This window comes from Anarrhichthys ocellatus, unplaced genomic scaffold (assembly GCF_004355925.1).
Source record: "Anarrhichthys ocellatus isolate YVR2014 unplaced genomic scaffold, GSC_Weel_1.0 scaffold41, whole genome shotgun sequence".
NCBI classification, from domain to species: domain Eukaryota; kingdom Metazoa; phylum Chordata; class Actinopteri; order Perciformes; family Anarhichadidae; genus Anarrhichthys; species Anarrhichthys ocellatus.
The window spans coordinates 197,174-210,194 of record NW_022280071.1 but is presented as its reverse complement, the minus strand read 5'-3'; the positions used below and the strand labels follow the sequence as shown (position 1 = coordinate 210,194).

General features: G+C 42.4%; 1 protein-coding gene across 1 annotated transcript; it reads right to left on the bottom strand.

Moving 5' to 3' along the window:
- Positions 1-6: 6 nt before the first annotated feature.
- vps4a (vacuolar protein sorting 4 homolog A) lies at positions 7-6,399 on the bottom strand. Its single transcript, XM_031868213.1, has 11 exons — positions 6,188-6,399; positions 5,424-5,535; positions 5,165-5,309; positions 5,008-5,069; positions 4,659-4,778; positions 3,527-3,683; positions 2,373-2,521; positions 2,160-2,241; positions 1,108-1,327; positions 854-994; positions 7-170 (listed from the first exon to the last, which is right to left on the bottom strand). Exons 1-11 carry the CDS (start codon positions 6,206-6,208, stop codon positions 69-71), a joined length of 1,311 nt encoding a protein of 436 aa, XP_031724073.1. The 5' UTR covers positions 6,209-6,399; the 3' UTR covers positions 7-68.
- Between the last annotated feature and the right edge of the window lie 6,622 nt (positions 6,400-13,021).

The following is a 13,021-nucleotide window of genomic DNA, read 5'->3' as shown; positions in this document are numbered from 1 at the left end:
GGTTGATGAGTGTTGTTGGGAGCAGTTTGACCCTTCTCGTGGCCCGGGGAGAGGAGGGGCTCTGTCTCTCAGCCCTCCATCCCAAAGTCCTCTGTGAACTTCTGGACCTTCAGGAGATCTTCAGTGTTGACTGTGGGGCGGGTGGTGGACAGAGAGCGCAGCATGTCCGACTGCAAAGGAATAGGACATACAAGACATTTTTGGTTTACATTAGTGTTTTATATTCAATTTCTCCTCCATCCGGTCCGAGTGTGGACTCTTGTGTTGCTGTGGATACAGTATAAACACGCTGTGGAACAACGTTTAGATGAGCAGCATGGTCTCACATGTAATCAGGAGCACACTTGTGTGGAAAAGATGCGACTTTGTGAAAAATATTCTAATTTTTATTTAAAATATTTAAGAAAAACTTTTTATCGCATAACATTTTTAAATGACAGGTAACATCGATAAGTACCAAATAAAACAGACGGACAGACCGTATCAACCATTCATTTGTTCCTCAAAGCAATGTAATTTAAAAAGATACTCATTTAATGTAATTTACTTAGGAGAGCGTTTGCGTTTTGTGCGTACTCAACGGTTATAAATGAGACCCCAGGACTGTGCTGCCCACCGGATGCCAACAGCTAACGCTAACTAGCTCTCATCCTGCTGATTTGTTGTTCACAATGTAGCATCATCAGGAAAAAAATAAGGTGCTATCAGACCGGTGCATGGAGTCGTGTACTCGCAGATACCCGATCCAGTATTTAGAGCTGTATCAGACAACAAAACAACAAGCTGCAGCATTGGCCATTTCTGTGACGTTCATTCATTCATTCATGTGTGTGTGTGTGTGTGTGTGTCTCACCATGCAGACTATGGGCTCCAGTAGCTTATCACTAGGCACATCCATCCAGGTCAGCTCTATGGCAGCAGGGTCACCAGGGGAACAAGGAGTCAAGAGGTCGTCCACCATCAGCTGGTTGTTGCTTCGGGATGGACCGTGAACCTGCAGGAGGAAGAACAAGAAAAAAAAAGCTCAATAGTAACTGGAAAATAATTGACAATAACAGGAATTCCACTGACATTTAACATGCCCCCAAGGATTTCTAATGAGCTCACCTTTTTGAAGTGTGTAGCAGACTGGACCTTCCTGACCGGCTGCATGAGAGCATCCCGGACGATAACGCTGATGTCGGCGCCGGAGTAGCCGTCTGTTTTGTGGGCGAGCTGCCGCAGGTCGGGCTCGCTCAGGCTGTGTGGAGTGTTGCCCAGGTGAAGACGAAACATCTGAGCCCGAGCCGGCTCCTCCGGCAGAGGGATGTAGATACGCTTCTCAAATCTGACAAGATCCATTCAATCGCACATTCACCAGCTTTGGGTTTTTTCCATCTGCCTTAATCAACTTCTTTTTTTAGCATTTAACAGATTTTAATCATTTAAAGGTGATACATGATTTAAAGGGCCAGTGTGTAGCATTTAGGGGGATTTATTGGCAAAAATGGAATATAATATTCATAACCATGTTTTCATGAGTGTATAATCGCCTGCATTTTCATTAGCTTAGAATGAGACCTGGGAAAAGAGCTGGTCCTCTTCACCAAACACTGACTTTGCATTTATACGCTACTTAAAGGCCACCGTAGTTCTCCGACACACTTGTGAAGCCGTGGTAACATGAGCTGCAGAGTGCAAAACTAAGGCACCAGTTGCTCCTAGTAATAGTGTTATTATGGTATGGATGGCCTCTGAGCGAGGCCAACGGCATTATCCAACAATGGTCCGTAACACCACTACTGTTGCTAGATACCACCGGAAGTGTGTAGCAGAACTACGGTGGCCGACGCAAAAACGTGAATGGCTCTATTTAGAGCAGGTGTTTGGTTTGTCTGTTCTGGGCTACCGTAGCATGGTGGACTCCGTGAAGAGGACCCGGTCCATATGTAGATATAAAAGGACTCTTCTTTACAGGGGATTATACACTAAAGAAAACCATGCTCCCGTTGCCCTCAATCATAATGTATTTACTTAGGGTACAGTGAAAAGTCTCTTCTGACTGACGGAGAAGAATTTACTCCTCCGAGGGAAACAATGAGCTTATGTGAATGGCAATAAAACAAAGTCAGGGTGAGACAAACACCAACAAAATAAAAAGTATTGAAGTGACCTCTGACCTCCTGCGGATGGCAGCGTCTAGCACCCAGGGGATGTTGGTGGCTCCCAGAACCAAGACACCATCGTTGTTGTTTCCCACACCTACAAAACCAGAGCGCTTCAGTCAGCACTTTCTGCTTCTGTGTCCATACAGGGTTATGTATTAGCATATTTAAGATGATTTTGTAGTTTCTATTGTCGCTTTTTTATTGTTCTCATTTCATTTGGCTCACCCTGCATCTGGACCAGGAACTCCGTCTTGATGCGGCGGGCGGCCTCGCTCTCGTTCTCGTTCCTGGAGCCGCACAGCGAGTCCACCTCGTCAATGAAGATGATCGAGGGTTTGTGCTGGCGAGCCAGGTCGAACAAGTTCTTCACCAGCCTGGGAGACACGGAGACACGTGGACAGCAATCTTAAAGGAGGCTCCATAATGGCGACTGCGAGTGAAAGAGGTGAAAAGTGGCACAGACAGAGTGCTGCCAGTCTGGATTGGGAATTGATTAACGGGGAGTTGTAGGCATCTTTTGAGAAGTCCCTGGTGCACAACAAAAATAATGCACATAGGGCAAGATACAAAGAGAGGTACAGAACAAGACTAACATATAGTGCAATAGCAAACATGTAGCACAACAATAGAAAAATATAAGCAGTGTAAATAAATGCTAAAAATGCTTGTTATGCTTGGGGGCAGCAGGGTGTTGGTGAGTGGGACAGCTTGGGGGATGAAGCTGCTGCTGAGTCTGGAGGATCTTCCTCCAGCAGAGTGAAGGTTCCATGGGAGGGGACTTTTATAAACTTGGAGGCCAGCATTTAGAGTAGATGTCATGGACAAAGGTGAGAGAGGGCCCAAAGAAGGACTCTGCTGACTTCACCATCCTCTGTAGGGACTTGCGCTCTGAGTTGTTGCAGTGCCCGTACCAGACAGGACGCTCCCTTATGGTTCCTCTGTAGAAAGGTGGGCAGGACAGGTGGAGGGAAGCTGGCTCTCTTCAGTCGGAGGAGGCAGTTGAGTTTCTTGTTGTGCCCTGTTGGTCAGGGCGGTGCTGTTGCATGACCAGCCGAGGTCATGAGCAATGTGCACATCAAGAAAATTGGTGCTCCCGACTTGCTTCACACAGGATCCAGTGATGAGAAGTCAACTATCATCGATTTCGTCTTTACCTCGCTTCTGTCACACCGTCTCTGTCTCTGTGTGAGAAGGTCCAGGATCCTATTGCGAAGGGAGGGGTTCAGGACCAGGGGGCCCAACTTACAATAGCAGCTACTGAGTGATAACTGCTGAATGCTGATATGTATTTTATCATGATTTACTTTAGTTCATTCTGCTATATTTTTTCACAACAATACACTTGTAGAGTACAGCTTGAGACTATAGAAAAGACTTACTTCTCACTCTCTCCGAGCCACTTGGACATGAGGTCCGAGGAGGAGACAGAGAAGAAGGTGGAGTTATTGGCCTCGGTGGCCACGGCCTTAGCCAGGTACGACTTCCCCGTCCCTGGAGGGCCAAACAGCAGGATGCCTCTCCATGGAGTCCGCTTGCCTGAGAACACAAGGGACCAGAAGTGATGTTGGTCACATGATGACATACTAGGGTACAAATTCTCCAGGGTACAGTCCAAAAGAGATAATGCTAAAATGCTATTTGACAAGACATTTCAAAACATCTAAAGTGACTTTTTTTTTCTAGTGATATTGAAATGAGGCTACAACAAAATGACATAAAACACAGAAATGTAACAAAGTAAAGTAACAAAGTAGCAAATCCTTTTTCAAATCACATTTGATATCCTCGAAGTAGAAAATGAATTAATAAAGTAATAACAAATTATTAATTTAAATAAAAAAATGATAAATTAAAAGGTTTGTGGATGACACCACCCTCATTGGAGTCATCTCTGGTGGGGATGAGTCCGCCTACAGGTGGGAGATCGACCTGGTGCGGACTAAACAACTTGAGCTTAACGCTGGACAGTGGAGATGGTTGTGGGCCCCTATCACCCCGTGTGACTCCCTCAGCAACTCTGTGGAATCCTTCTGCTTCCTGGGCTCCACCATAACCCAGGACCTCCAGTGGGAGCTGATAAAGACCAGGACCCCCACGGACTCAGACACTTACATCCCCAGGATCATTTCTTACAGTTACACACCCTTGCACATCTTTTCTCTGTTAATATACACTTGACACTTTAATAATTTACTTGTTTTAACGTACTCTTATTTGTTTACCATATTTTATTGTAAATTTTCATATTTTTTTATGTCTTATACTATTGCACAGTGTTTATTGTTATGCACCAATCCCCTTGCCAAATTCCTTGTGTGTGTAACGTACTTGGCCACAAACCATTTCTGATTCTGATCTGATTCTAAATGATGAATTGAATATCAAAATTTCTTTCCAAATAACATTTCAGTTTCAGCTGTGTATTTCCCCTTCATTGTCACAAAATTATACAATTGTTGATAAACATTTTTAGCTGAAAACAGAATTAGAGCGGGGAACGCCCAACTGTACCTGTAAAGAGGTGAGGGAATTTGATGGGCAGGATGACAGCTTCCTTCAGAGCTTCCTTAGCTCCTTCCAGTCCGGCCACATCATTCCAACTCACATTGGGCTTCTCCATTACAATGGCACCTGGACACACAGGCAGCGCATGATGAAGATTGACAATGCAGATGGAAGAAAACTTCTTTCAAGGTGACTGAACGCCTGTAGACCTGGCACAAACACAACCCCACTGACCCCCAGACTACTACCAATAAATTAAAAAATGATGCATTTGATCAACACTTTCAATACAATCACTTCAAGTGAAGATATAAAGAAGCAGCGTGGTGTTATTCAATAGTACATGTTTACTCACCCATAAGTTGCTCCTGCAGCTTCTTCTTCTCTGGATTTTCACCCTCGCTGTCGCTATCACTCCTACACCGGAACACAAACGCAGAGGTTGACACAAATACAGCAGAGCCCACAGACTATGAACATGTTTCCCCGAGAGGGCAGAAGAGGCGGCATACTTGTCATTGCTCTGCGCCTCCTTCACGGGCTTCTTGCCCTGTTTGTCTTTATTCTTCAGATAGTCTTTCAGCTTCTCCGCCCGGTCCAGGTACTGCATGCACTTTGCTCGTATGCTCTCCTTGGCCTTGTCGCTGTGGGCCTCATCTGAAGGAGAAAGATGAAATTCCAAACAACAATGTGAATGAATACCCAACAACGTTTGCACCAATGGGAGGGTTACAAAACTAATTTGACTGCCCGTCAGGCTGCGGCACTCACATTTGATGGCATGTAGGAAATACTCCACAGCGTGCTGGTACAGACGCAAGGCCTCCTCATAATTCTTCGCCTTGTCTTCCTCTGTGGCTTTTGTCACAAGATCAATCGCTTTCTGCAGCAGAGATGCAGATAAATACAGTCAGAGGACAGATGTGGATGTAATGCGATGTAGATGTGAGATGCGTTGAGGGTGGAGAAAAAAAAGGCAGGGAATGTACACGTTAGTCATCCTCACATGGGTCTGCACACGTCAACACTGGAGCATCAATTATCAACAAAGCACAAATTACACATATAGCATGTTGTACAAAGGGATCCTAAAAGTTCACCAATTCTACAACAAAATTCACTGTGCTGTAGTTTAAGTCAGTTATAGTTAGCAGAGTAAAATGCTACACAACGTAAATTTTAAACATAAAATGGTTTTGTTTTTTCCATGTTATCTGTAAGCTAACGGTGAGGGCGGCTGCTACCGTCATAAACATTCTCCAGCAGAGCTGAAACGGTAACGTTAGTTAGCAATACAGATTCATAACCCACACCAGAATTAGTTAATATTATTGTTTTTATTGTTTATAGTTAGCTAGTACAGTAACGTTAGGAATAGATCGTTAACGCTAATTTTATTTTCAAGGCAGTGCACTGTCTGCAGGCTCAGTTAAACTAAACTGGCTTGCTCACAATATTAGCGCGCTTTAGCGTCAGCTGTTCTGCTAGCACGTTAGTCCAGCAAAGCCAAGTTGTGTCCAGTTGTAGCGAGCTACCTGTAATGTTGACGTTGTCATTTCATCTCACTCTTGTACTCTCGCGCTCAGATTTCCCTGACTCGACCCAAAGGCGGATATGTGAAGAAATGAACCCGTTAGCAGCCCTGTGTTGCTCTGGACATGACAAAACAGTGCGTTAGCTAACCGCTAGCTAATATGACAGCTCTGCCTCGACCCAACAAAACCACAGCAACAAGGAGGCTGCGGCTTCCTTCTTCTTCGTTTTATTTTAATGGCAGTTTGCAACCGTTACTTGTGATTATAAGATGTATACCGCCATCTACTGTACCGGAGTATGTAGTGTGAGCGGGCCCAAAATGGATGTGTCCCCCTAAACCAGGGCCCAACCCCAATGTCCCCCCTAAAGCTTCAAACCCTGAACCCTCAAGGACTCACTGACGTCACCTGGTAAGTGGTTGAGTGCGAGAGACTGTGAGGACTTTAAATGGTGTAAATAGGAATGGGACAGCACTTTGCTGCAACATATCATGTTGCAGACAAACGACAACAAATAAAATGTACAATTGTGGGTAATTAATTTATACTTTGTACTCCCTGATTTGAAAGTCTTCCAGACTTTTTCCTCACAAGATGAGAGGTAATTTCAGATAATCTATTTACTCGTTTTTGTCCGAACAGCTTCAATGACAAAATCAAATATTTGATGAATAAATAAATAAATATCCTCTGATTTCATGTGTTTTTTTGTTCCATCTTTAACCCTTAATGTTTCTGAGTAAACATTATATGACAGGCCCTTTGTTCACTTTTTTTTACGTCTCCATGTGTCCACTGGTTACCCCATATTTAACGTCACATTGCAATGATTTGTGGGTAATTCCCTTAGGCTAAGTCAGCATCCTATGCTGATTTATGGAAAGGGTTCATAAAGGGCTCAAAATGTCTGCTAGAGAGCCCTCAAACACTTGATGATTTGACAGTGGGACAGCCCTAAACCCTCACGGACTTCGCAGGAGTGCACCTCAAAGTCTGTGAGTCTGTAAGGGGGGGACATTGGGATTGGGCCCATGAATGCAGACTAACGGGAAGTGTTCATAAAGGGCTCAAAATGTGATAGAGAGCCCTTTGACAGTGGGACAGCCCTAAACCCTCACGGACTTTGCGTGAACCCGGCTTAAATTCTGTGAGTTCTTGAGTGTGGACTTTGAGATTGGGCCTTAAAAAGAGGAGATGTCACAGGTTATTTAATTGGGATACAACACATGTGCAGTAAAATCTGGTCTGCTCTGTGGGGAGGGCTCCATTCACCAGACCTTTTCAGGGGCCCAGACATTTCTTTGTACGTGCCTGCCTCTGCCCACTGTAGCCTATGATGACTGCCATCTTTTCTGCTGTACGAACTAACAGCCAACCATTTGTATTCTTCTTCCTGTATTAACATTAATTGAGGGTATATATACATATATTAAGACTAGAAAAGCGCTGTACAAGTACAGTCCATTTAGCATTTATTCCTATGCCCAGTTTATCCCTTTCATCTTTGGAAGCATCTGTGTTGTGGCATCACAAGGGCCATGTAGTTGAGGGGGTACTACATTCCCATACAGGGCAGGCAAGCACGCCACAAAAAGGCTGGTGTGACCCACACTACATCTCCCATGCCTCACCTCTTGCACAGGTGTAGGCGCTTGAGCCTCCTAATTGAATATGCTATGACTTTTTAACGACTTTTTTCAGAAAGGTTTTGACATACTATAACTTTTTTAGAATTTATTTATACTATGGTTATTTTTTGTAACTTTTTTGGAAATTTTATAACAACTTTTTTCGACTATGACTTTATATGGCTTTTTCCGACATACTATTCTATATTTTTCAACATACTACAACTTGAGTTTTTGAGAGACTTTGTTAACTTTTTCCTTTTAATGACATACTATACTATGACTTTTTCCGACATACAGGTGCATCTCAATGAATTAGAATATCATCGAAAAGTTAATTTATTTCAGTAATTCAATTAAAGAAGTGAAACTCATATTATATAGATTCATTACACACAGGGTGATATATTTCAAGCCTTTATTTCTTTTAATTTTGATGATTATGGCTTACAGCTAATGAAAACCCAAAATTCTGTATCTCAGAAAATTTGAATATTAATTAAGACCAATTAAAAAAAGGATTTTTAATACAGAAATGTTGGCCTACTGAAAAGTATGTCCATGTACAGTATACAGTATGCACTCAATACTTGTTCGGGGCTCCTTTTGCATGAATTACTGCATCAATGCAGCGTGGCATGGAGGCGATGAGCCTGTGGCACTGCTGAGGTGTTGTGGAAGCCCAGGTTGCTTTGATAGCGGCCTTCAGCTCGTCTGCACTGTTGGGTCTGGTCCAAGTCCTGCTGGAAAATGAAATCAGCATCTCCATAAAGCATGAAGTGCTCTAAAAGTTCCTGGTAGACGGCTGTGCTGACTTTGGACTTGATAAAACACAGTGGACCAACACCAGCAGATGACATGGCACCCCAAATCATCACTGACTGTGGAAACTTCACACTGGACCTCAAGCAACTTGGATTGTGTGCCTCTCCACTCTTCCTCCAGACTCTGGGACCTTGATTTCCAAATGAAATGCAGAATGTACTTTCATCTGAAAAGAGGACTTTGGACAACTGAGCTCCAGTCCTTTTTCTCCTTAGCCCAGGTAAGACACTTCTGACGTTGTCTCTGGTTCAGGAGTGGCTTGACACAAGGAATGTGACAGTTGTAGCCCATGTCCTGGATACGTCTGTGTGTGGCGGCTCTTGAAGCACTGACTCCAGCCGCAGTCCACTCCTTGTGAATCTCCCCCAAATTCTTGGATGGGGTTTGCTTCACAATCCTCACAAGGCTTCAGTTATCCCTGTTGCTTGTGCACCTTTTTCTACCACACTTTTTCCTTCCACTCAACTTTCCATTAATTTTCACTCACAGCACTCTGTGAACTTCCCCTCCTTGTGGAGGTTGTCAATGGACAACTGTCAAGTCAGCAGACTTCCCCATGATTGTGTAGCCTACTGAACCAGACTGAGACCATTTAAAGGCTCAAGAAACCTTTGCAGGTGTTTTGAGTTCATAGCTGATTAGAGTGTGACACCATGATTCTACATTGTAGACTCATGGTGTAGACTCTATAATATTGTAGACTCTACAATATTGAACTTATTCACAATATTCTAAGTTTCTGAGATACTGAATTTTGGGTTTTCATTAGCTGTAAGCCATAATCATCAAAATGAAAAGAAATAAACGCTTGAAATATATCACCCTGAACTCCTTAGTAGAATCACGTTTAAGGCCTTAAATTAAATTTCTCCTTCCAACCACTTACATTGCTTACTTGCAATTTTGCATCCTGTATCCCTTTCCCACTTTTCCAACTATTCATAATGCTTTAGCTGCTTTTTAACCTCTTATCTACCAATTCATACTCCTTTCAAGAGTTGAAATGTTCCGCAGCTTTCATACATTAGTTTTATACAACTTTTAAATTCCATTTTTAACTTTTTGAAAATATTCCACAGAACTGATTGAGATTTCCAAATTTGACCCAATTATTCCCACTTTTCCAACTCATTCATACTCCTCCAGCTGCTTCTCTTAGCAAATTAAAGCCGGCAATCAGCCTTTCAACAGCCAGCATTATCACCGCAGCGTCTTAAAAGACAGTTGAATTTTCTAGTTTTTACTGATATTTTCGGTTAAACTTGACCAATGGTAAAGTGGGAGATGCATCAAGGGACTGCTGCTGCTCCCACCTAGCAGTCCTATTGGTGCTATAGCAGTAGTACCATGGCTGTTTGAGTAGTACTACCATAAATGAAAAAGACACGTCTAGAATACGTCAAATCAAAAGTCAATATTGTCTACATTATAAACATCAAGCCTTGATCTAACACTTCACTTCAAAACAAACCACACATCATTTTATGTGATTTGTAACAGTTTTATTGGTAGGTATTTACATATGAGATTATTACATTATCATACATTGTATATGGTATCTTGGAAGGAAGTCTAAAATATTTTGCATATGACAGGTTGTTGCAGCAGCGCTTTATCCTGTTGTGACTTATCAGTTCAATGATTGTGTGTGACGCAAGCTGCCACAGATATTACCTTTGGTTAAAAAAAAAAAGAAACCTTCTTTGAAGCATTGCTTTGCATAGACGGGATAGCCTCAGATCATAAGGAGATGAAAAATAATCATTGAGAAGAAGAGGTGTACTTTCACAGATTTAAAAGGGGGTTTGATTGGTTAGTGCATCAAGCTCACAAAGGGACGGCCTGCAGCTTGTAGAAGGTTGATCAACTTCAGACAAATCAGATCTGTGCAGTGGGTTAGATTGACATAAAAGGAAAAGTTGGGTGAAAAAGTAGGATGGTGGAGTGCAACACAGGAACAAGACTTACCAAATGTAACTCAAACGCACAATGAAGGAAGTAAAGTCAGCCTCTCCTTTTGGAGCTCTATTAACTGTAGCAACTATAAGGGTACACATTTTTGCTCTCGCGAAAAAAGTCAAAATAAGTTGTTGAAACCCTCACAAGGACATCAGGGTCCAAAACAGAATGAAGGTCATTCGGCCTGGCGATTGTGTTCCTTATCCGAGGACAGAGGGGATATCTTGTTCTCCTGTCAGTGGACACAATGCACCATTGTGTCCAACAGAGGCTCTACTGAAGGGAAGGGTTGCCTTAGCGACATGTACCATGAGCCGACTGACTGTTATGAAAATGTGTTGATTACAGTCATGTTGAACTGGTTAACGAGTCAAGTCTCAACATTAGGCACTGGACAGAACGGAGGAACTGAAGGGAAGATTGTAATTATTTAGCTGACTTCAACACACCTCGATTTAAGTGACAGCTAAAATGATTCATGGGTTACTGTATATAAAGCAGAGTGTGAAATAGATAAACAAATGGCCGTATTGATGGTATTTTCTTTTGACGGAAATCACAAGATCTGTAATGGTATTTCTTAAGAGCATAAAACATTCTCCTTGAGCTCGAGAAACCGTAGTTTGACGTATAACCTTAACTCTAGGGTCCATTTACTGGCTTTTTCCAGAGCTTTCAACTGCATCTCACGGCCTTCATCGGTGGATGGTGTTTGCTCGGTTGTCTTCACCTGACCTCGCGCTCGCTACATCGTTAAAACAGTGACGCCTGAACGAACACCAGGAACAGCCGTCGCCTGTCTCCAACACCCGGGCACCAATTGATCAAATTGCTAAAAGTGAAAGATAAAAGTCCTTCATTCTTACTCCTACAAGTAAACTTATACTCTTAAATCGGAGAGAGCTCTCGAGATCTCAGTTGGTTTAAAGTGAATAATAGACAGCTGCAGCATCATTATATTTTAGCAACATGTATGTAGGCACGCATGGTTCTTTTAGCCTGTTTGCATTTCAAAACTTTTTCTTTTTTTTCTCAGAGGTGTAAACGGCAAGGAAATGGCTGGCATTTATTTTGCACAATACTACATTTTCCATTCCTGCTCAAGTTTGTTTTAAATTTATTTACATTTCAGCAAATTTCTTATCTTTTAACATATTAAAAAATAGATTATTTTTAAAAATGTTTTAAAGTTAATTGCTGCTGGAAATGAACTTTTAAAATGAAATTGTATTTTTTTGCAGAAGGACATACTGCATCATTGCAAACAAGACGTTTTGTAAGACTGAACAAGATGGATGATATCATCTGCTCTGTGCACATATGTGATCCATCAGGTAATCACGTGAGAACTGATCATTAAAGGTTACTCCTACATTTTTTTTACTGCCTGATTTTGAAATGCAGACTTATAGAAAGTGTTCATAAAGGTGCTAAAAATGTCCGCGGGAGAGACCTCAAGCACTTGATGATTTGACATTGGGACAGTTCTAAACCATCACGAGTTTGGCGGGAACGCGCTTCAAAAGTCCTTGAATGTGGACGTTGGTATCGGGCCAAAGATCAAGGAGGTCATTTACATCTTCTACCAAACACCACCTCTCCCAATACACGAACACCTATTATGTAAGTTACGTTCTCTACTTAGGTCACGTGATGACAGCCAAACCATCTCCGTGACAACAGAGACCTTGAGATGCGGCTGAAAGCTCCAAAAGGAAGTAACTCGATTGAGTAAAGGTTATTTTCTCAAACTTTCATTGGCTTTCTTAGACTTACATGGAAGTAAAAGACCAAAATCCTGTTCTGTAACCTCCCTACTGCAGGGGGTTCATAGGAGGCGAGATGTATTTGATATTGTTGACCATTCAAACACAATGGTACTTCCGTTTTGTGTTTTGGCCCACCCTGAAACAAGCCCGTTTAACAGTCCTTAACCAGAGAAATGCTGCCGTAGGAATGGTAACAAGACACCAGTAACCTCAAGTAAAGTGGAATGAGACGATAGCAACAACTAGACGACGTGGTAGTGTATGTAGGTCAAGGTGGGGGAGGTAACACAAGGTCATGTCATATATCGTCATCAGATACAGAGTTCAATGTCAGGAAGTCATGCTATCTTGAGAAACACACTTAAAAATAAAAGTAACATGGTTTACACTGTAAGAGTAATACTATTGCTTGCACATGTCGAAAGCTTAAAATTCTCTTATTGTGTGGAATTTTAAAAGAAAGGAAACGATACAAAGAGTGTCTTGGGCTGCATGTAAAAAGGCACAGTTGGCACTCCTGATTACGACAGTAGTTTGGGATAATGTCTTAGAAAGGTGAGTCTGTCGGACAGTAGGCACACTATCAAGCCAACAGAAGCGCGTAGTACACACACACACACACACACACACACACACACACACACACACACACA